This window comes from Austrofundulus limnaeus, unplaced genomic scaffold (assembly GCF_001266775.1).
Source record: "Austrofundulus limnaeus strain Quisiro unplaced genomic scaffold, Austrofundulus_limnaeus-1.0 Scaffold222, whole genome shotgun sequence".
Classification (NCBI taxonomy): Eukaryota; Metazoa; Chordata; class Actinopteri; order Cyprinodontiformes; family Rivulidae; genus Austrofundulus; species Austrofundulus limnaeus.
The window spans coordinates 549,066-573,506 of NW_013952624.1; the positions used below are offsets into that span (position 1 = coordinate 549,066).

The following is a 24,441-nucleotide window of genomic DNA, read 5'->3' on the forward strand; positions in this document are numbered from 1 at the left end:
ACACACACACACACACACACACACACACACACACACACACTAGGTATAGGTATACTAGGTAGAGGAGCCGGCTGGATCACTGCTGCCAACTAGTGGTCAGAGGCTGAACTACAACATAAAAATGAACGGCTGGCAGGAAAGTTGACATTTTAAACCTTAATAAAAATTGATACAGGGCTTTAGAATATCGATACAGTATCGGGAAATGAAATATTGCGATATTTCAGTGTATCGATATTTTCTTACACCCCTATCATAAAGCTGGATTTATTATTTTAGACAGGGAAAAAGTTTGGGGAACTCTGTTCTTCAGCCACCATCACACAACCCCCGCAGAGCTGCGAGTGCCGACAGGCTGCCTGCTGGAGAGGGGTTGCAGGGGAAAGTCTGCAGCGGCACAGACCAGAGGAAAAATAAACAAAAAATGCTTATACCGTAGGCACGGTATGACAGAAAATTTTATTGGTTTTGAAACTGTGACTTTTTCATAACACGGTATACCTTGAAACCGGTATTTGGCCCATGCTTAAGCTAGATGCTAGAAAATTCACGAGTCAAGAAACTGGAAGAGTAAACTTGGACTGGCTAATATGCAGGAAAATGAAAACATTAGAAACAGGTCTTTCCAAAAGAAATCCCTCCATCTTTTAGCATAACAAAGGCTGTGTGCCTAAATCAACAAGTTAAATTACTTTGATAAGATTCGAATGACTTTGTCAAAAACACAATTTAGCCAACATCCTGTTTGTTTTTAACAGTGCAGGCAAAGTGTTGTAGAAATTGTCAATGTTCAAACCCTTTGTTCTCAACCTGTGCTTTGTACCAACAGATAAAGAAAGAATATGGCAGCAATGTGGTGCCCTCCTTCCCCCCAAAGAAGATCTTCACCCTGACGCCTGCCGAGGTCGAACAGAGACGAGAACAGCTTGAGAAATACATGCAGGCCGGTAAGCTATTCAGTCGAGCTATTTCAGACTGAAACTGAGAAACTAGAGTCCAGAAACTTTTAAGAAAATGTTTTAATATTCTTGTGATTTGATTTAAACTCTCTGGTTTTTCTTCTTTATAAAAACAACTTTCCATTAGATTAAACTCAACATGTCATGATGATTACAGTTATTTTTATTTTAATGAACAAATTATATGGCTTTTTTTTGTTAAAAAGGATTATCTTCAAAAACCATTAGAGTTTATCAGGTTTAGAGCACATTCTTCAGACTCTTTAAACAGGCTAAGGGTGAATTTACTGCGTTTACAGATGGAGCACTGGAGCTGGCAGCAGTGTAAAGTGTTTGTTTTATTCCTCTCAGGCACTGGGCAGTTTTGGCAGAACAAGGAAGAGTTGTGCGAGTGTGTATTTGCTCATAGTCTGGAAGCAGACGCACACATGGGTGTTCTTGGCCACAAGTTCACTTGGTTACATCATGGCTTTGTGCACGGTTATGGAAAATCAGTTGCTACAAACAGAACCTCCTTTGACCCAGATGGTGCAGAACTTTAACATTTGGTCAAACAGTGAAACTAATGACACTCACAGATATCACAGTATTGTTTAAAAAGTCTCTATGGCATTTAAATGGGAATCCCAAACTAAAATGAGCCGTTTTCTTTTTATTGACCATAAATGGAACTACAGTGGGATCAAACTGGTTATTGAAGTTGTTGAAGTTGACTTTCTCTCACCGGGCCTCTCCTTGTTCTTACAGTCCGTCAGCATCCTTTGCTTGGAAGCAGTGAGATGTTCAACAGCTTCTTAAGAAAAGCACAGCAGGTTAGTTCTTGTTTTTATACCTGCCTTAACCACTCTGTATTTTGTTGCATCAACATGGCCTGCAGTGTCTAATGCTGGACAGATTTTTTTTTTTTGCGTTGAGGTAGAGTAAATGGACTGAACTTGTATGGTACCTTTGTCACCAACTAGGCTACTCAAATCACTTTACAGCCCAATCTGTGCCCTCATTTACCCATCCACTCACCCTTACAGCACTCATTTAAATCATCACAAATCTGATCTGGATAAATCATTCTATAGAGTCTAATCAGTGCTTTAGATCAGTGTTTCCCAAAGTTGGGGTCAGGACCCAGAGTGGGGTCCCGAAACATCAAGGTGGGGTCCTGAAAAGATTTTCTGAATTAATTACATTTTTGCCTTAGTTGGTACAAAGGAGTGAGGTTAGTATATTTAAAATGGATAAATGTAGTATAAAAAATATTGTTACTATGCCCATGTTTTGTTGACCTGATACAAATGTTTATCATCCAAAAATAGTTGGGGGCACAGGTCTTTGCTGCTGTTATTTTGTGGGTCAAAAGCTGAAAAGTTTGGGAACCACTGAACTTTGGTTCCCAAAGTTGGACTTGGGACCCAATTATGGGTCATGAAGCACCTTAGATAATCTCCAGAAATCAATTTAAAGGGCAATAAAATAATTGCTGATGTAATATTTTCCCTATAATTATTACAAAAACACAAAACAAGTAAAAATAAGTATTTATATTTGTGTATAAGCTGGTTAGATTGTCAAAAAGCCTGTGTTTTTAGGGTGATTAACAAAGTTCATGTACTCAGGCCAGTAATATTTGGGGTCACAAGTTTTTGCCCTGGATAGTTTGTGGGTCAGAAGACAAAAAGTTTGGGTACCACTGCTTTAGATCACGTTTTATACCAATAGAATGGGCAATATTGGAAAAAGCTGACGTTGCAATTTTTTTCTGTATGTATATATATTGCGATATTAAAAAGTGCGGAAATTTTCAGCAGATGACACGAATAACATTTTAAGTTGTGCTGCCATCTTGTTGACAATGAACCTGTGCTGATCTTACCTCTTTTTTTTGTGCATGTTACAAGTTTTTTGTCTGTATTTGAGAGTTATTCTTATCTTTTATTGCTTGCTTTTATTATGCTGGGACCAGAGTACATGTTTCCTTCTATCATGTGCAAACATGAATTGCATTTTACTTCCTAACCCGTTGCCTCTGTGTCTATTTTAGTTTCTGTTTCCATCACGCTTTAATATTAGCATTCATGCTAACCGTATTTTACCTCTTTTCCCCCAGTTCTCTGCCAATATGCTCGTCGTTCTCGTCAAGATCCTCGTCGTCTTCTTCCGCAGCTTGAGAATTTGCCATCAACACTTCCCTGAAAGAAACCTTGCCATAATAGTCTCAGTGGTTTCACAATAAAATGAAAGTTTCAGTTCCTTCGACACGAAGCTGCTGGCCGAAGCAACCCTTCAAAATAAAATCTGTGACCGTTTAGTGCAATGACTTATGGTTTAGTTGTTAGATGATTTAATTTGGCTCGTACATCGCAGGACAACTACATTGCAAAGGTGATGCTCAAACGACACATCGTTCAGCTGTATTAAAAATTTGTTTTAAAAAGTTCCAATAGAATTATACAGCAAGGGTTCAAACTCGTGTCAAATAAATAGTTTTAAGGCTACATTTTTGATTCGTCAGCGTTTGTTGGATCACCTTCACAAAAGATTTTAATCGTCTGCTGCCAGCATTCACCCACCCTCCTCTCCTCTCACGTTATCACGTTAGAGTCGGTGCTCAAACACATCTCCAGTCATACTGTGAGGGCTTCAGGTGCAGAGTTACCACCCACTGAAGGCGTTTCATCTGCACCTTAGAAAAAGGGGCTGTTCTTACAGAACCCCCTCTGAGTGAACAGACTAGGTGAGAGATGATTAACGGGGGACGAGAAAAACTGGATGTCTCTGTTTCAGTATCATTTTTTTCTAAACTTGTCCACTTGTCTGAACCTAATCAGAACCATCAAAGCGTAGCATTCTGCTTTAATTTTTTATAAATTTGGATGTAATACATTTTCTTTTCCATCAGAACTTGTAGGTTTTGCACAGCTTCCCCGTGAAGCTGAACTAAAGTGTGTTTTTTTGTTTTGTGTTGCTCCCACAGGAGACCCAGCAGATTCCCACAGAAGAGGTCACTTTAGACGTCTGGCTGTCCAGCGGTCAGAAGGTTACCGTCAACATTCTGACCTCGGATCAAACCGAGGATGTTCTTGATGTAAGCGCAAAAAATTCACAACGTTCAGACCTCCAGCTTTACATTTGAAAAATATTTAGAGCAAAATTAATGTAAAAGCACAATAAAAACAGCTTCTAGCCTATTGTTTGACCTGATATCTTGATAATTTACTTCATCTGAGGCTATTAGGAGTCTTCTCACGTTTAGACATCTACCTCAGCTGTATTTGTGTTCAAACTGAGGTCTGTTCTCTGCGTTTTACCTCTGACGGTTACCTGGGACTTTCTTCAGACAATCAGTATTACTGTCGACTCCCCTGTGAGCCACACAGATCAAATGAAGTCCTTTTGTCCACATATTTTTCTAGCCTAAAGGACAATATGAAGTCTCATAATATTTTAGTGCACAAAAAATAATAATAAAATAAGAAAAACTGGTATGAAAGAAATAAAAGCAGAAAACTTCGAAAGCAATGACAAATTATTTTAATAATATCAGTATTTAACAGGGTTCCTGCAGATCCTTAAAATGTCTTAAAAGGCATTGAATTCATCAATGTAAAAATAAGGCCTTAATTAGCCTTAAAATGTCTTAAATCAACCTTTCAGAAGTCTTAAAAATGTTAAAACATTGTAAATAGGATGACTGTAATTCATCTCATATATTAAAATAATTGGTAACATTTCTTTTTATTTTCTAATATTCACATGCAGACATTCCTCTTTGACATCACTTCCTGTTATTTCACATGCAAATATCTCAACAACTGTTCATCTGAGCAACATGAAATGTCTTAATATGCTAATAATGTTGTCTTTTCAACAATGCATTCACTTTACAAACATTTAATGTCACAGACACTTTAAGGTTTCATCTACAGAAAATTAAGGTTAAGACCCCACTGTGGGTCCTAAAACTCATAATTTTGTGTTGTTAGAGGATTTCCTGAAATTAAATTAAGTTTAAAACTGACTGCTAAGAATGTTTCTACCATAGTTAGATATGGATAAAAACAACTGATTTATTAGCATTTGAAGATTTCAACCAAAAATACTTTGATTCATTAGTTTCTGCCAGTTTTAATTTTTGTCATTTGTGTTTATTATGAAATTGGTCTTAAATTAAATTTCACTTAAAGTCTTAAATTTAACTTGCTTTAAACTGTAAGAACCTTGTTTAACTAACTGTTCTACAGCTTGTTGTCTAAAATAGTGTGAATTGAAATTTTACCTTTTAATTTTTTTTTTCCAGGCTGTTGCGACAAAACTTGACCTCCCAGATGACCTCGTGGGTTATTTCAGTCTCTTCTTGGTGCGTGAAGGTGTGGATGGAAGTTTAACATGTAAGTTTAAAGTCCTACAGGAAATAAAAACAATTTTGTTTTGCAGCTTTATTATTAACATTTATTGTGGAATATTTTAATAAGGTAATAATAAAAAACTGAAATAAATGGACTTTTTTTTGTTTTAATAGTTAAATGTGTAGCCCATCAGATGGTAGCAAAACCAAACGTGGAATGTAGAGTTTCAACAAAAGGACTGGAGGATGAAAAATGTTTACATTCTTTTATCAGCCCAAGGACCAGTGTTCAGATGGAGAACAGGCAGACTCAAACATCAAATAGTTTTTTATATTTTTCACTCTAGCTCTACTAGCTGCCTATAGCGAATTAAATCTCCTTTTTTTTATAAACCTTTACAGATTAAATCTAAAACAATCTGGGATTTTCACGCTCCTCAAGGAAATAACTTCACATTCTTTTAGTGTTGAAGTTTCACCCAGCTGGGGACTGACTGGACACTATCTCACCATCAGTGATTTTTTCTGACTTGGCCTTGAGATTTAAGCTGCATTTGTTTCTCACAGTTTTTTTGTTTTTGTTTTGTTTTATCTCAGTTGTCCGGAAGCTGCAGGAGTTTGAGTTGCCTTACGTGTCCATAAGCAGCCTGCAGAGCTCGGACTTTCACATAGTCTTACGAAAAAGGTACTCATCAGTCACTCTGTTTATTTAATCCTTGCAGCTTTTAGTCTGTTTGTTTTCAGAGGAAGAGAGGACGTTTGGTGGATGTCACAAACTTAGAAAACCATTAGTAGCACATTACAAATCAATGGGACAAACTGATTTTCCATTCAGCCTGAAGTCTGACCGCTCCCTTGGTCAACTTAACCGTTTCATTCCTCTCCACGTCTCTTTCACCACTCTGCCTCCTGCGGACTCTGGAGGTACACAGGATGTTTACTTTGTTTTTGAGACGTCTCAGTCCTCCTGACCTAGTTTCGTGGTGGAGCGGAGGGAAGAATGAGCGCAGAACTAACAAGTTGAGAAGGTGGAAAAACAGACCCCCAGTGTGGGCTTACAGGGAACTATGAGGCCAGAGGAAATCAAAAGTGAATGTTGAAATGGAGGGAGGGGAAAACTACAAGAATTTTTCAAATAATGTTTTTAAAATCTATTGGAATGTTATCCATTAAGTGTCAGCAGGCTCTGTCTGATTGACTTTCTTCTATCTTGTTCTTTTTTTAAATTATTCTCTTTCTTCTTCTCTGTTTTAAATTGCTGATGTCATGGTTCACATTTTCTTAAACTGCTTCTCTATTTGTTGACCACATAGTGGTAAATTTAAAGTGTGAGAAAAGATGCATTTATTTATTTATTTACAAAAAATCTCTAAGTGCTACATAGTTCTCTTTTCTCTGTCAATAATAAACCTGGCAACAGTTATTAAACCAAATTGCTTCCAGAGAAATGATTACACAGGTTTCATCTTATTCTCTGTTCATTTATGTTTCAAGATCTGGATTTTCTGGAAATGGTTTAATTTAATACATACGTTTGCTTTTTTTATCTTTAGTTTTTCTCATCATTCCCATCGTTCAAGCTGCAAACAGACCATATTTTTTGGGGCATGATGTCACAGCTCCAGTTTCAGATTCAGGTGTTAGTTTAATAGTGCAGCGGCCCTGTACTTTTTGTTCATTTGACTTTCATTTTAAAAACAAATATTGAAAAACAGATGGTTACATTATTTTCATTTTATACTCATACTTTTATAACCCAAGAAAACAAAAAAATATCTTAAGTGGAACTAGTTAAATAAATTTTCATTAAGAAGGGGTTCAACAAACAAACACTCGCTAACTAATTTTGCATTTCTTTAACCTTATTTTTTATTAAAATAGCTAGTCTAGCCAATTTCTCAAAAAAAAAAAAAAAAAACGACCAACATATTTATTAAGGGTGCAATGATACAGAAAATTCACGATTTGGTTTGGTTTGATACTTTAATCTCACGGTTCTATATTTTTTTGATACAAATAACAGAGATGTCCATGCCCTTTTTAACTTGTAATTTATTGAAATTATTTATGAACATTTGTTAAACCTCAAAAGTACCGCTTTTAAATGAAATGTTGCTGAAGCAGCAAGTTTCTCAGTGGATCTGTGCTCGAAAATACAGCCTAGGTGGAGTAGTCGAACACAGATCCTCTGATCCTTCAACACAGAGCATCTTCAGAAGACATGTTCATAAAATAATTTTTAAAAATCTGTATTATTCGATACAAGTGTGTATTGAACCGTTCGATACGGGTACATGTGCACCCCTAATATTTATCTAGCTCCACCTTAAATGGTCCATGGTGAGGAACTGGAACCCGCAGCAGGTTCCATTGGACAGCATTGGGTTGCCTTGACAAAAATAAAAAGATGGATAATTTTTTTTTTTTGTTTTTGGAGTATAAAATGAAATTACAACTGTTTTTTGTTTTTCATTGCCCATTTTTAAGACGAAAACAAATGACTAAAGAGTACACGGATTGTGCAGTGACCACTCCTGTGTGTTGAACCAGTGTTCAAGTAGATCAAACCATCTCTTAATGTGGAGATACAGGTGGTTCGAGATAATGAAGAAGAGTGAAACGCTCTAAGTTAATGCAGTTTTTGTAGTTGCTCTAATGTAAATAAAATACTTTTGCAATATTGTCGTTATAGTTTTTATTGTCTCGAATCTTTGTTTTTATGATTCTTCACATCAAATAGATTTCACATTTTAAGTCTATGCTTTTTTGTTGTTTCCTCTCAGCTACTGGGACATGGCGTACGACAGTGATGTAATGGAGAACAGAGTTGGCTTGAATTTACTGTACGGACAGGTAGGTCGGTTTATGGATCAGGTGAACCAGCTATAATTGTTGCCTCAGATACCTTTTTAAAATAAAAAAAACTTGCATCTGTTGTGTCAGAATAAAAAAATGTCCTTGGGCTGTGAAAAGTTTATTTCATCTCTTACATCTCAGATCTCTGGTTGTGATGTGACCTCGTTTTGATTTTTTACATTTTTACTCTTTGATCTCATTAATACAAGATTCCTCTTTGCTTTAACATTCATGCTGAGGGTTTATATAATGTCTCTGAGGCTGATTCATAGTTTGATTTTTTTTTTTTTTAATTCCCATGCATCATCTCTGCTGCTAAAGGATGTTTGCAGGAGTTTGTGCATAACTCACTGTAATTACCTGACTGGTACTGTCGACATGGAGTCCTTTTTGTGTGACTGCACCCACCAGTGTAAGAATGATTTATGCTTTGTGCAGAAATATGACTCCAACGTCCTCTTTGTTTTGCTCCACTAGACGGTGTCAGACATTGAGCGAGGCTGGATACTCGTCAACAAAGAGCAGCACAGGCAGCTTAAATCTCTGCAGGAGAAAGGCTCCAAGAAGGAAGTAAGTAGCCTCGCTTCTAGAATTTTCTGCCTTTTGCAGCGTGTCGCATGACTGCAGATAAGTCCAGGGATCAATCTGTGGAGAGGGTTATCACTACTGTTGTGCAATTTACAATATCAATGTTTAATCATAACAATATAAGATGCAAGGTTTTAGCATCTGAAATATATGCATGTTTTTTTTTCTCTACGCAGTTTATCCACCTGTGTCAGACTCTGAAGTATTACGGTTATATAAAGTTTGATCCGTGCATCACCGACTTCCCTGAGAAGGACTGCCAAGTCATTGTCAGCGCTGGAAACAATGAGCTCAATTTCCACGTCAAGCTGCCCAATGAGCAGATGAAGGAGGGAAGCTTCAAGGTCACACGCATGAGATGCTGGCGAGTCACGTCTTCTGTAAGTGTGTGTGTGTGTGTGTGTGTGTGTGTGTGTGTGTGTGTGTGTAGGGGAGTGAAGTCAGCTTAAATTCTAAAGCAAATAATTACCAGACATGAACTTGTGCTCCTAAAACAGCCTTTCCCCCACAAATATAATTTAATGTTAACTGTTAAATGTTCTGCGTTGCATTTCGTCAGTGTTTGTCTTTTGATGGAAGTGCTGCTGTTTGATTAAATGACTGTAAAGATTTTTTTTTTTATTTTCACACATGCATCTCTGCAGTTTCCCTCAGCTTCTTACAGACATTTAAACACAGGGTCATTAAACTGACAACCTGTTTTTATCACTGCAGAATATTTGATCTGACAGACAGATGTGGTGCCGTCCACGGGTTCCTCCCATGTGATGTTTTCTAAAAGCACATTTTCAAACAAACACCACTGCATTTTACTGATGAGGCGGTGTTTTAGTTTATGAAATAAACCTTTTTTTAAAGCCAACGAATTCTAACATAGACATTATTTGATAAAATTTTTATTTATCATTTGTTGTGTTATTTTTCGGGCATTGGTCCATACAACCTTTTTCCCCCACCTGTTTAAATGAAGCTCTCAGAAAGCTCAGAGATGCAAAACTCAGATGTTCCAATTGCTAACATCTGGATTTTAGAGCTAAATAGTGGCTTCAGTAAAACCATTGAAAGCTACCAGTGCATCAACATGCTTTTATTAAAAAGAGGAGGTAGTGATGTTTTTGCAGCGCAGACATGTGTTGATCACATGAAGCTTATAACTAAGATACATGACCTGTTCGATCAATTGATCTGTCTACAATCCTATCGGAGTCTGTTAGCTCAGCAAATGATAGCAACAGATCGGTTAGTCGTCACGTTGTTCAGCTGCGTAGTTGCTCTTTAGATAAGGAGATGTTGATCTTCATTAAATTCATATATTTTCTAAGTAAAAGTGTTAAATCATCCATCTGAAAGCTGAGAAAACCCACTGTCCTTTCACAGATTTAAGAAGACTTTATTTAAACGGGTGGTCTTGGCTTGTATTGCCAGAATTTTTGAGCAGCTCGGGTGTTATGTTTGTCTCAGAGGCTTTCATGATTCTCTAGAACAGTGTTTCCCAAAGTGGGGTCCCGAAACATCAAGGTGGGGTCCTGAAAAGATTTTCTGAATTAATGACATTTTTGCCTTAGTTGTTACAAAGGAGTGAGGTTAGTATATTTAAAATGGATAAATGTATATAAAAATATTGTTACTATGCCCATGTTTTGTTGACCTGATACAAATGTTTATCATCCAAAAACAGTTGGGAGCACAGGTCTCTGTTACTGTTTTGTACTATTTTGTGGGTCAAAAGCTGAAAAGTTTGGGAACCACTGCACTTTGGTTCCCAAAGTTGGGCTTGGGACCCAATTATGGGTCATGAAGCACCTTGGATAATCTCCAGAAATCAATTTAAAGTGTAATAAAATAATTGCTGATGTAATATTTTCCCTATAATTAATACAAAAACACAAAATAAGTGAAAATAAGTGTTTATATTTGTGTATAAGCTGGTTAGATTGTCAAAAAGCCTGTGTTTTTAGGGTTATTAACGAAGTTCATGTACTCAGACCAGTAATATTTGGGGTCACAAGTTTTTGCCCTTGATAGTTTGTGGGTCAGAAGACAAAAGGTTTGGGAACCACTGCTTTAGAAGTTAATTTGCACAGAGATCGGGGCACATGGCAACACAAGAAATGAAAATGCACCTCGGCCTGTCTGGTTCCAGACGGAGCCCCGGCACCGCCCAGCAGGGTTATTCATTCCTGAGCTCACTCTCCGAGGTCAAAGTCATTTTAACGTACACGTTCCTGCTCGACAAAATATTCAGAGCATCTTGTTTGGTGCAGCACAGCAGCCCCCCCCCACTTCCTCCCCCACGTAGCTGAAATTCAAATTAGACCCGGAAGGACACGTGAACAGTGTTTGTGCTTTGGATTTTGCCAGCATACGGCTGTTTTTTTTTTTTTTTTTTTTGTATGTGTGATTAGCTTGTTTCTAGGAGCTCAGGCTTTGTAATCTGTTTCTCGGCTGTGGAAAGTCATTTTGAAGGCATTTGTAAAAGTATTTCCTGCATCCATGGTAATCTTGTAGCTCGCGTCGAGACTTGGCTGCCTGACGTTTGTGGTGCAGCAGCTCAAAAACACAAGGCAAACAAGAGAAACTGTTTGATAGGAAAGGAAATGAGATTTAGCTGCACAAGATGACCCTGAGCCATGACTGGCAGGATCATTCTGAATTCATCAATTCAAAAATAAGGCCTTAATTAGCTTTAAAATGTCTTAAATCAATCTTTCAGTAGTCTTAAAAATGTTAACACATTTTAATTCATCTCAAATATTAAAACAATTGGTCAGAAATATTTTTTTCAGTATTCACATGCAGTCACCTTTGACATCACTTCCTGTTACTTCACATGTAAATATATCTATAGTTCAGCTGAGCAATGTGAAACTCATATTGAAATATGTTAATGCTGTCTTTCCAAAAATACATTAACTTTTCTTACAAAAAAAATTATGTCACAGACACTTAAAGGGTTCATCTACTGCAATTTGGTGTTATGGTACGTTCACACCGAAGGCGATTTCAGCGGCAGGAGCATCAGGTTTACATGCAAAGTCTATGGTGGACGCGCTTCAAGCAGCGTCGGGAAGTTCTGCGGCGCCTCAAGCGCGATTAGAGCAGTGCGATTTGAACGATCTGAGCGTTCGACGCGCTGAGGCGCAAATCGCTGAAGTTAGAAAATCTGAACTTTTGCAGCTCGACGCGCAGCATCAACCAATCAGAGAGACTCCACTGTGTGACGTAGCGACATATTTCCCGACGGGACAGTTTACTGAATGATGTCCACTAACCTGAAACAGATGGAGAGGAGCTTTTAGCTGAAATCGAGTGCCTGCAGTCGTGTCCTGATCCGCAGCAATACGTGACAGCGACTCATCAGACTGTAAAAATAGTCCTGAAAGCGAGCTGTGAGCCTCTACTCTGAATTATCTGGTGAATTAATTATGAATTAATTATCTGATGAACGTGACATGCTCTKRCTCTCTGTAAATAAAGCAAAGCCACTTCCTCGTCCGACATTAAACAGAGCCCGACAGAGGAGGGAGGGGCGGGGAGGCTGTTGCCGTGCAGCGCAGCTGTCCTGCTTCTGACCTCAAAGTGCACAAGCTTCAAACTTCAGCGTTGGCTGCGATTTTGAAGCTGAAATTGCGTTCGGTGTGAACGCAGCATTAAGACCCCGCTGTGGGTCCTAATACTCGTAATTTTGGGTCGTTAGAAGATTTCCAGAAATTAAATTCAGTTTAAAACTGACTGCTAAGAATGTTTCTGTTATAGTTAGATATGGATAAAAACAATTGGTCTATTGGCATAATTTGAATACTTAAACCAAAAATACTTTGATTCATGAGTTTCTGCCAGTTTTTTATTTTTTTGTCATTTGTGTTTATTATAAAATTGGTCCTAAATTAAATTTTACTTGACATTAAAAAGTCTTAAATTTAACTTGCTTTAAACTGTAGGAACCCTGATATTTGACTTTAATTGAACCCAAGAAAACAAATTTACCTAAAAATCATGTTGTATATCTTTTGAAGTTGTTTTCCGTGAAAATGTTATAAACAACAAATATCTTACCTGTTGTAGGTGGCTCTTTGATTTGGGCCGTGCATAAAAATTAATATATTGATATTTTTAAAATCAGTATCGTATCGATTTTCTTTCTTTTAATATTGATACCCTCCAACACACACCCCCCTTTATTTTCACAATGTTTACACCTGAAGCTGCTTTTCTCTGTACAATCCATTGATCCTTGGTTATGCAGACGTTTAGAAACAGCTCCAAGAGAGTTTCCAGACTTTTGTGCTCCTCCCAGTTTCCTCTGTGCTGCTCAGAGTAATGAGCTCTGTTAAACAGTGTTCTGCAGACACAAACAGCTGCAGTGAGTCACTAACAAATGAGGAACAAAGAGGCAATTTAGAGGACGACAAAAATTCTGAAACGTTTAGCACAAATAAATCATTCCAAATGGGTTTATTTGTATTTTGTTACCTAAACACGACTAAAGTTTGCGGGTGGAGATGTTGCAAGCCTAGAAATGTTTGGAGGCCAAATGGTGGCAGGATGTTTTGTTTACATGAGTAAATGAGTTTACTATGCTGTTACAGAAGATGCCAAAAGCATTAAAAGTCAAACTTTAAAAAAAATAAACAATACATTTTTGTTGAATCTTTCAACCCTGCAGCAAGTCCCCATATCCAACGGTACAAACACCCCCTGCAGTTCAGCCAAGTGTGAGGTGAAGCTGGAGCTCGCCTTCGAGTATCTTATGAGCAAAGACCGTCTGCAGTGGGTCACCATCACCAGTCAGCAGGTAAGACCCTCTAATAACACACTTTCATATTGCTTCTCAAACATGGCAAAATAATTCACCAGTGAGAACACTTCATTTTACTAATGTTTTCAGCATAAACAAACTGTCCTGAAGCTGAAAACAAAGCTGTTAGTTGGACTTGTTGACACCTACAGACACATCTTCCACACAAACTGCCACACTTCTTGGGCTTTGTGAGCCGGATTTCATTGACGTTGTGATTTCAGGCCATCATGATGAGTATCTGCCTTCAGTCTATGGTGGATGAATTAATGGTAAAGAAGTCAGGAGGCAGCATAAAGAAGGTTTGTATTCAAGAAACAGCTTTTGTTCACAATGTATTTTTAGAGATTTTATATTAGTCCTATGGGATAATGCATTTTTTAATCAAGTCATGTTAGTTTAATATGCCCATTGTTTTTATTGAATAGCTGCTAGCATCATAATTCATATAAATGTTCTGAAGAGAAATAGTATTTATTGCTGTTTTCTGTCTTTATTCCAGATGCTGCGAAAGCGACACAATGGCTCCATTCACCGTTCTGACAGTCAGCAAGCTGTGAAATCTCCCCCTCTACTGGTGAGAAACGGAACAGCAGGCATTTCTTTTATTTAATTTTTTCATACTGCAGGTTCAGATCTGAGGTGCAGAGTCATTTTCACTGTTTTGTTGTGGCAGGACTCTCCTGATCCAAACCGGGAACAAGTTGTCAAACTTTCAGTGAGTCTTTTTTTTTTTTTAAAACCTTTCCTTCATTGCAGTCATACAATCCGTTTCTCAGGTAATAAAACGTGTCGATTCTGTTTAGACCAAGCTCAACTCGGTGTCTCTCAGAGGGATCAGCGCCTCCAACTCAGCAAATGACATCAGCAGTGACGACTTTCACGGCAACTACGCTTTCGAGGGAATCGGGGACGACGACTTGTAAACGGGCGGTCCACCTCCTGTCAACGACGACAAAGATTACGAGCTGATTGGTCCCCGCGTGTCCATTCCTGCAAGACTGTAGCTTCTTCCTGGATGAATCGCTGCCTTAAACTCTCATTTTACTCTTTTTGTTTTAAGACTGAAAACTCATTTAGACGTTTTTTCTCTTCGTTACAATCACCACTTTGCAACTAAAATAGCGACATATGAAGAAACCCTGGATTCTCCTCTGAGTGGCTGAGTGTTCATCTTTAACCTGGATGCCAAATGTTGAGGTAGACCTGCCACTAGTGATGATTATTTCAGCCATCCCCGTAAAATCTTTAAAATTTATCCCACAGCTGTTAAATGGCTTAGAGTAACTCTACAGATGATGCTGTTCGGCTTGACTGAATGTGGGGGAAAAAGAGCTGTTTTTTTTTTATAATGTTTGAAACTTGTGCCAAATTAACAAATATTTTTGATGGAAGTGTCACTCATCCTGCTCTCAGAAGTAGTTTGATGCCTTAATTTTAGCCTCATTGACAGGAGGAGGAGGGGTGGTGGTGGTGGGGGCAGTAGGAGTCTCTTGCCATTCAGCTTAGCTTGACAGAAAACATTTAAAGCAGCCTTGCAGAACTTGATGGAAGGTTGATCTGGTCGAGCTGCTTGCACTTGCTGAACCCGTCATTTTGCACAGTATTACAAGTCGAGATGAGAAGAATGTTGGTGGGAAGCGTGATTTTAAACATTGTGAAGATTTATTTTCTCTCTTTCCTCGAGGTTCTGTAAATCCATTTAGGATTTTTTTTTTATCAAGTTTTTTTTATTTTTAAAGGGTTCTCATAAATGCCAAATTATAGTTTACTAAAGCATTTTGCACAAAATACACAAATTATGACATTGTTAGTTTTTTATTCTGTACATGAATTTAAGCATTTTGAACATTTACTAATGTTTTTTATCATCATAGCTTCTTGTAATCAAATAGATCAAATGTAATCTAAGCTGTATGTAAAGTGTAAATGGACCAACATTTGTAATGTTTAGGGGGACTTTTCTGTTTAGTTCAAATGAAAAGTGTTTACATATTTAGCTTTTTTTCCTGTCGAGTAAGTGATCATAATGTTCTTCGCTTTCATTGTCATTTCTTGATCGTGCCAATCATCTCAGAGGTTTTTGAGAAACGGTGCTTTGAAGAGGCAATGTGGTTGAAATTGCTGGATTGAACAATAATAATGGATTAAAATGAACATATCTCACTTATTTTATTTTTGTTGAGAAAACCTGTCATTCCATGTTGCTGTTTAGCGTGAGTTACTCAGAGCTCAGTGGAAACCAGTGCCATCCTCACCAGCTTTACCCTCACTGGTCAGTGTTCTCGATGTAAACGTCTCGTTCTCAGTGCTGCAATTCTTTCCTGTCGTTCGCTTCTGTACGGTCGAAAGGTTTACCCCGACGTCATGTTTTAAACTCTCTTACAGCGCTGGAAGGTCCTGGATGCTCGTAAATGTGTAGGTGCCAGTTCACACTTTAATAAAGTTTCCCATCAGCATCACTTTCAAACTAAATAACCTTTTTTTTATGAACGTTGTACTGACTTCATTCAAATCGTTGTTTCATGGTTTTATTGGTAAGGTACATGTCTGCTCTGTTTGTCTGGATGCTAAAATAAACTAAAATGCAGCAGCCAATCAGGTGTCACGTCATGGTTTGTACTAGTTAGTGCCGAACCACAAGCTTCAGAGTTTTTTTTTCTTTTAAGTTTGTTTCACAGAAATGTACAGTATAGTTTAAAAAGAAAAGAAAAAAAATGACCTTTTGATGATGTAACATTATATCCTTGAGTTGAGATCCTGACTCACTTTTATAAATACTTTAGGATAGCAGTTGAAGTTAGTAAACCCCACCACTAGGACAAGTTGAAATAAAACAATTAACTTTTGTTTGTTTGTTACAAGCTACACACTTTTTTATTGCTAAATTGCACCAACATTTGGGCAGTGGCCCCGCAAGAAAATATTTAAGATGTGAACAGGGGGACCATAAATCTTTAAGTAGCACACCAAGTTTTTTTTAGGGTGCTGTTGTATTTTTAAAGGACAATTTATTATAAACACACATTGTAAATTTAGTCTGATACTTTAATCCAACGTATCTTGTGGAAGCATGAATCTCGGATTGGCACCTATTGTCGTTCAAAAGTAATGTTTCTCAGAGAATAAAGCACAAGTGAATCACTGGAAATTGAACTAGAAATTTTTCATTTGCTGTGAAAATGCAATATGAACGTAAGAACAAAAAAAGCTGGAAGTGGCTAAAACTAGCAGCAAAAATAGCTGAAAAGCAGAAAAACTAAAAATAGCAGGAAAAAAACTAGCACATATGTTGAAACAAGCAGAAAAATGTCTAGATATGAGGTGAAATAAGAAGGCAGAAAAAGCTGAAATTTTAGAGAATCTTAAATAAGCATAAATCTTAAAAAAGCATAAAAAGCTAAAATAAGCAGAAAAAAGCTGAAAGAATCAGAAAGAAGTTGAAACAAGCTGAAAAAAACAGATGAAATTAAAATGAAAGGTTGTAAATAGCATAAAACCTTTAAAGGACTGAATGAAACTGATTTTCAATGAAAAAAAAGTCTGAAAAAGCTACCGTATTCATGTATAATACAATCTTGAGTATAATATGATCATTTTTTGAGCTTTAAAAGCATAAAAAAATCTAATCAATAACCAGTGTATAACACTGCCCCCCAACTTTGTGGATGATTTTTATGGTTAAATATCTAAATGAATACAGTAAATATAAAAGAATTAAACTGCACACAGTCGTAGCAGGAATGTCCTGAATGAGCTGCTCGTTTTTGGATATAAATTGTTGAAATAGCACAAAAACTATGGAAGAGGTTACATGCCAAAAATATGTGCGGTGTAGGGGCCACCTCGAGTGAAGAAAGAAGAGTTACTGCCTCGGACAGGCCTGACGAGAGGACAGGAACTCTGTCACAAACTGAACTCTATTTAGGCCATGACAGGTCATTCTAACCATGGAAGAGAACCTCTCAGTTCTCTTAATCAGATAATGGACAGAACATTCTAATCATAACATAAATATTATGTCAATCATAACAGCCTTTATAGGTATTAAAACCCGTTTGTAGAGATCCAGACTTGTTAAATGACACAAACCGCTCTGACAGGAAGTTATAAACACCTTATTAGGACCTTGTGACGTTCCTAAAAGTTTATATTCCAGACAGAAACCGTCTGCTTCGCTGCAGGTGAAAATACGATTGAGTGAAACAAGAAAAGACGAAGTCTGATGTCTGACATCAAATGACATGAAAGCCATGTGTTTATTTCCTCGTTTAAGGCATTTATGAGACACTGCATAAAGACACAACCGGCCACTTGCAGGGCATCCGTGCTGTAAAAAAGATATGGGATCGATGCTCCACCGTGACCCAGACCTGCCAAATGTCTCCCTTGCATATAATCGTCCTGCACAAAGGCTGATTTTTAAATCACAGTTTGGAACTTTCTGATCATGGCAGCTGAACGACACGGCACACGCTCCAATGATACGCACCTCTACGAGTGCGTTGCGATGGAAAACCTACTTGTTCACATGCTGACTAACAGTTGAATCTCTTTTCGAGTTAACAAAAACAAGTTCACAGTAAATGTTAGCTGGAATCAAAGCAGAGGTGGTTCAACAGTCTCCCTTTAAAAAGCGTTAAAAAAAGACAAAATCTTTATGATATAAAACTTAAAAAAATACTGACATAATAAGAGTACAAGTTTGTGTGAGAAAAACAAACATTTTAAGCAAGTCATGAACAAAATATATATATATATTTCAACTTTTAAATGCCAAACCTGTCACTGTTGTGCTTTTTTATTGGAACCATCAGATAATTTTTACCGCCTAGACATTTTTTCAACTTCTCTTGAAATAAATTCACAATTTACTGTATCTGTTGGTTATTTCTGCATCTTAATAAGTACACAACTCAAAAGAACAGGAACCCTTACAGAAAGAAACCGTGACGTGCTGCAGCCGGCCTTAGAATCACAGCCGACAAAACAAAATATAGTTTAACGGACTGGCAAAATATATACTTGTCATTTTTAGATATATTTAACTTGTTTGATACATAGTTTTAACTATTTGACAGAGAAACAGGATGAAATCAAAAAAAATCTCAGATAAACAGTCAATCAGACTCTGAAAACATGAACTGGAGCACATAAACAAGAACAAGTTGTGGCGACGCTTCTGCAAGAAAACAAAAAACAACATTAAGGACTAATAAGAGAAGGAGGTCAGTGACTAAATCAGGATGAAAACACTGCGTTCAGGTCTGCGGTCCTGAACTTAGCCGCACATCTAACAGTCCCATCATGTCAGCTGAAGAAATGAGAACGAGCTGCAGCACCTATGTGATATCAGTTGGCACTCAGATTTCAATCATTGACACATCGATCCATTTCTCTGATTTCTGACAGTCACACGTTTAACTGAACGTTATTTTAGCTCGCGTCAACTCTGAACGTTGTAAGCTGTAGGCACGGATGTCATATTTTCAACCTGAAAAATGTGCCAGTTGTTTTGTTGTGGTGCATTAAACCGTCTCAAACATATCTCAGTCTGCTTTATAAAATGTTTAAAAAAAGTCTTCCAGTAGTTTGAAAATGTTGGCGGTTTACATGTTGAACACAGTTAAGCTTTAGCATGCAGTCTTTGTAGTTAAAGAACTCCTAATATTTTTTTCCCTTTTTGCCCATATTTTAAAATCACAAATCAAGACTCAGAAGTATCGAGTTTAAGAAAAAAAAAAAGGTTAAAAACTGAGTTATTCAAGTGTGGGCATCAGAGTTTAAATTACTTATATAATCAAGTCCAAAACTTTTAAAGTACTATTAAATAGCACTTAGTATTACATACAGTACATTAATGCAAAGGCATTAGCAGAGCTTGGATCCTTATGAAGAACTTTGCTTAAAGCTGCACTGTGTAGTTCAAGAAATGTGGTAATATGCACATATTTCAAACATAACCAAATGTTAAAAAAAAATTATGTGGAGTGGTTATCAGGAGTCAGTATCTTACCTGCAGAAGACAGAACTGACCAGAGTGTTAGCCATCTGAACCAACTCAAACTTTACAACCTTCTGCAGGTTTAAATACTTACATTTTGATTTACATTGATGCCATTGGTTATTTACACTGAACATGTTCCATTGTTAAATGTTCAAAAGATCCGTATATTTTTTTTGCTGCAAAAAGTGTAAAAACATCAATAAAAAAGGCATCGTTTGGAACAGCTTCGATTTGTTTGAGATGACTGAAATCCACTCTGGAAAAGGAACCAGGAGCTGTTAGTCTGACTTCTACAAAAGTTTCTTAGTGATTCTGACTTGTCTACTGCAGGTGGGATACTCACTACTTATAAACAACGCCATAAAACACAGCTTCCAAAAACTGTAAACAGTAGTTTTAATCAAAAAAAGTAAAATACAAGTAGAAGATGGATTGAAATAATTGACTGTTGGCAAAAAAAAAAAAAAACTAATAAAAATCTTGTAACTTTAATAAACCTGTATAAAACAATTTCTTATAAATGTATTAAAAACATAAACTACACATTACATCCCTAGCATGACAAGAACTTAGTATCTCTCATTTTAGACTGAAATGTGCAGGTGTTGTGATTTAGGAAGCCTGGCATGATGCCTTTTAAACAATAAGCTTTCAGCGAGGTCCATTTACCTCAACAGAAAACAGAGAAGACCTCCGCAGTATTTAACCCGAAAAGGCGACAAAACAAACGAGAATTGTCTTAATTCTGACAAAACAATTAGCAGCCTCAGAAGATTTCTGACGGAACACAGAGACACAAATGAAAACCAGACAACAGCTCAGTTACAATAAACAAAAAAATAAAAATAAAAAAATTAAAAAGTTGCTGGTAGCTCAGTGTTTCTGTTATAATTATGCAATCTCAAGTTTGTAGTTTGAATGTATTGCCTGACCCCCATCTCTGGGCATGTACTGTATACCGGCTCCTGCCTCCTTTCTGTGACTCTGAATGCCACCTCCCATCCGTTTCCTCACGTCTTCCTCTGCATCATGTCCGATCATCGGCACTTTGACCCAGCCGTCTGTGGCCACGCCGTGTTTCTTCTGGTGTCTTTTGTAGTTGTCCCAGTGTCCGGTGGTGTAGCCACACTCCTGACATTTGTAGGGTTTCTCCCCGGTGTGCCGAAGCATGTGCCGCTTCAGGTTCATGCTCTGGTTGCAGCTGTAGCTGCACACGGCACACTGGAAGGGCTTGGCGCCCGAGTGCACGCGCTGGTGCCGCTTCAGGTTGGCCAGGTTCCCGCAGGCGTAGTCGCACAGGTGGCACTTGTAGGGCTTCTCCCCCGTGTGCACTCGGTGGTGGCGTTTGAGGTTGTCGAAGTGCGCGGAGGCGTAGTCGCACTGCGGGCACTTGTAGGGCTTCTCGCCGCTGTGAGTTTTCATGTGGCGGGCCAGGTGGTTGGGGTAGTGTGTGAGGAACGGGCAGGCGGCGCAGGTGTAAACCTTGTCGCTGCGCTCGCCGGGGCTGTTCGGAGATGACGACGAGTCTTTAGTCAGCATTTCAAGGGTGCACTTGGCACAGATCTGGGCTGAGGAGCCGTCCTCATCTTCCAGGACGACGCCACACAATCGGCAAGTGAAGGGAAACAGGGACGGTGGGAGAGAGGCACCTTCTGCCACGCCGCTTCTTGGAGTCCTGCTGCTACTGCTGCTACTGCTGCCCGTCATCTCCAGCAGGGGGGAAGGCTGGTGGCCCGAAGCTGGATTGGAGGCAGGTATGGGTGGAGGCGATGCTCCCTTTAAGCCGTCAAAGACTGACAGGTAGTCACTGTTCTGGGCTCCCAAACTGAGGTTAGGCGTCGGCCTTGCACCCTCGGAAACTTCACAAGATCAGAGAGGGACAGATTATTATGTTTTAATTGCACATTATCCCAAATAAATAAATCATTCATTCATTCATTATAAAACAGCTCCAACACTGATCAACAGGTTTTTAAAAGGAGACATATTATGCAAAATCCACTTATCTGTGACGGAACTTCGCAAATAAGTTCTTGACAACTTAATCAATTTGTAAAAAAATAAATAAATAAATAAAAGTGTCCAAGTAGTCATAAACCCTCTGTCAAAGTAGAAAGAACTGCTCTGGAAGCTGGATGGGGGTGGGGTTTGAAGCGCCTCGTTTAGATTTAAAGAGACTAGAGCTGGGCGATATGATCAAATTTTTATATCACGGTATTTTCAACATTTTCACCGGTTTCACGGTATTTGACGGTATTTTTCTTTTCATCACAGCTCAGCTGATGATAAAACCTACAAACCATGCTTATTGACTTTTTTCTTTTACTGTACCTCAGTCTGTGTCTCTGTTTTCCTCCTCTGTGTCTGTTCTTCTCTGACTGGTGGTTGGAGACAGTAGTCACACATTTTGGTCCAGTCGTGAAGGAGGAGGGTTAAGAAAAGATTATGATCGGGTTTATTGTTTTATGTTATTTATTAAAGCTTATCAGCACGACTCACCTTGCACACCAGTCAATTCYAACTCCACTACGAACTACTTCCCGCAGGCTTTTCACAATATAACCACGTTAAGTCTCCATCAGCATAACGTCTCCATATTAACTTAACACGTTAAATCTAACTGTGCACGTCACTGAAGAGGTGTTTACTACATTCAGCGACGGTGAAAATGGGATGTTTTTTTTAAACGTCAGTCAATATAAGCAGTGGAATCGCCACCCGCTGCTGCAACTAGCTGCTCCAAACATTAGCATGCTAACGCACATAGCGGTGCAGCAAGGAAAAATGTCCCCCGGGAAACAACAGTTCACTGGCGGCCGCGACAAAACGTTCCGCTTTTTAAACCGGAATGTCCGGTATTCAAAAGATTCATATCATAGCAAAAATAAAAACCGGTATTCAGTACAAAACGGTATACCACCCAACACTGAAAGAGACAGCCTCAAAATGAGTTGATCGGAGATGCAGCTCAGAAAAGGGGTGAAGAAGGGGGCTGTGGAGTTATGATGAGGAGAAATTCAGACCACAGGTCCAATTTTTATAGACCCCCAACTGAATAATTTAAATGTGAAAAAGAAAGATTTAAAAGCATCTTATGTCTCCTTTAAGTTTAATTTCTACACAAGTCTTCAATAACCTTACCTGAAGCACTAGGCACTTCCTCATCAGGTCTTTGCTCGCTCACGGGCCTCTTCAGGCTGTTCTGAGCACAGGCAGGTTGTGTCAGAGCCTCCTGTCCCAACAACGCAGAGGGCACATGCATGCGTTGGTGCCTCTTGAGATTGCCTAGGGAACTGCAGGCGAATGCGCATCTGTCGCATTTATAGGGCTTCTCCCCCGTGTGGATGCGCAGGTGTCTCTGCAGGTTCACCAGCTGGGCGGAAGCGTAAGTGCACATGGAGCAGTTAAAGGGCTTCTCCCCGTTGTGGGTCTTCATGTGGCGCTTCACGTGGTTGGCGTAACGCGAGGAGAAGCCACAGAGGTGACACGAGGGCTGCTTGGACAACTTGTCATCAGCAGACAGTTCATCCTTGTCACCCGACTCGTCCAACCCCTCACTATCAGACTGGGAGTCTGTATGACTCTGCGAACCAGAGCGAAGTCCACTACCGCTCTCGAAGGGGGAACAGAAGTCTGCACTTTTGGCCTCCCTGGAGGCTTTGCAACACCTAAGACAGTACGGGCCCACCAGGTCTATGCCAGGTCCAAGCGGTTCATCACGGAGCTGTCCACAGCCCCTGCAGGACAGGTAAGGAGGAAAACTCGGTTCGGACCGAGCTGCTCTGCTCTCGTTGTCTCTCCTGTTGTCAGCCGTGCCGAGCGAGGCGTCTGTTTTACTTTCCATACTGAGCTGGCTGTAGGCAGAACCCTCCTCATCACCCAGAGGACACACAGAGAAACCGATTTCAGCAGCTACTTCTGTGAAGGAAAGACAAACAGAAACATTTTATTTATTAGGCGCGAATAATTTTTTGACAGATAACAGTGGCAAAAAAGGATAATACACTTATTAGCTAAAACAAAACTACTGCGATGATACGATGTCCAGCATTAACGTGGATATTTATCATTTCATCCATCTGTGGTGGGGTTGCAGAGGCAACTCGTCTAGTAGTTAAACCCTAATATCTCTCTGTCCAGACACAAGGCATGTAAGGATAAATAATCCCTCTCGTGAGTTCTGAGTCAGGGTTTCCTCCCAGTGGGACGTGTCTGAAAACCTCCAAAGGGTGGCGAACAGAAGACAACATAATCAGACGTCTGAACCCAATTAGCTGACTCCTTTTGGTGTGAAGGAGCAGCAGCTTTACTCTGAGCCTTCTCTAGATGAACCCAGCCACCCTATAGAAGCCCGTTTCAACCACTTGCATCCTGGATCTTTTTCTTACAGTCATGGTTCATATTTCATGGCCATAGATACGGTTTGGAAACTTTTCTCACCACGACAGGCTGGAGCAACACTGTCATTACTGAAGACAACTCCCACTAATCTATCTCCTCTTCCACTCTTAAACAAGACTCGTATATATTTGAAGTCCTCCACTTTAGATAAAGACTCATTCCTGACCAGAAGGGTTGGCTTTAATAAAGCCTTATTAACAATGTAAATAAACAAGCACAATCAATTGAATAAACTAACCAATAAAGCAGCTTTGTAATTGGATGGAAAGGGGTTAGACACAGATTTAATATGACACGTCGGAAAGTTGACACTTGGTTTAAATGGTACTTTAATACTTTCCCAATCAGCTGTTTTGAAATAGAAATCTTGCACATTTAACTTAACATCAAAAAGTTTACATTTTTGTAATTCCACTGATGGAGGTACAACAGCCATCAATAAACAGAAATGACAACATTTTGGCAGCTTGCCTGAAATTGCTCTATATATATA

The 24,441-nt window shown here is 38.8% G+C and overlaps 2 protein-coding genes across 7 annotated transcripts in view; one reads left to right on the plus strand and one right to left on the minus strand.

The window, feature by feature from the left end:
* The window catches only part of snx17 (sorting nexin 17), a 26,379-nt gene extending 10,241 nt beyond the window's left edge, over positions 1 to 16,138 (plus strand). The window contains exons 3-15 of the mRNA XM_014019481.1: positions 830 to 947; positions 1,707 to 1,771; positions 3,928 to 4,038; positions 5,251 to 5,341; positions 5,896 to 5,983; positions 8,082 to 8,151; positions 8,632 to 8,724; positions 8,919 to 9,122; positions 13,409 to 13,537; positions 13,765 to 13,842; positions 14,043 to 14,117; positions 14,217 to 14,258; positions 14,347 to 16,138. Of these exons, the coding sequence (XP_013874935.1) occupies positions 830 to 947; positions 1,707 to 1,771; positions 3,928 to 4,038; positions 5,251 to 5,341; positions 5,896 to 5,983; positions 8,082 to 8,151; positions 8,632 to 8,724; positions 8,919 to 9,122; positions 13,409 to 13,537; positions 13,765 to 13,842; positions 14,043 to 14,117; positions 14,217 to 14,258; positions 14,347 to 14,466 (1,284 nt within the window). The 3' untranslated portion in view covers positions 14,467 to 16,138. The remainder of the gene's footprint in view (positions 1 to 829; positions 948 to 1,706; positions 1,772 to 3,927; positions 4,039 to 5,250; positions 5,342 to 5,895; positions 5,984 to 8,081; positions 8,152 to 8,631; positions 8,725 to 8,918; positions 9,123 to 13,408; positions 13,538 to 13,764; positions 13,843 to 14,042; positions 14,118 to 14,216; positions 14,259 to 14,346) is intronic.
* A 1,630-nt stretch (positions 16,139 to 17,768) lies between these two features.
* Positions 17,769 to 24,441, minus strand: part of znf513a (zinc finger protein 513a) — a 15,466-nt gene continuing 8,793 nt past the window's right edge. For all 6 annotated transcript variants that reach the window (XM_014019473.1, XM_014019472.1, XM_014019474.1 and 3 more), the window contains 2 exons: positions 22,689 to 23,465; positions 17,769 to 21,406 (listed from right to left, as the gene is read on the minus strand). In XM_014019473.1, coding sequence (XP_013874927.1) covers positions 20,439 to 21,406; positions 22,689 to 23,465 — 1,745 coding nt within the window. In that variant the 3' untranslated portion in view covers positions 17,769 to 20,438. The remainder of the gene's footprint in view (positions 21,407 to 22,688; positions 23,466 to 24,441) is intronic.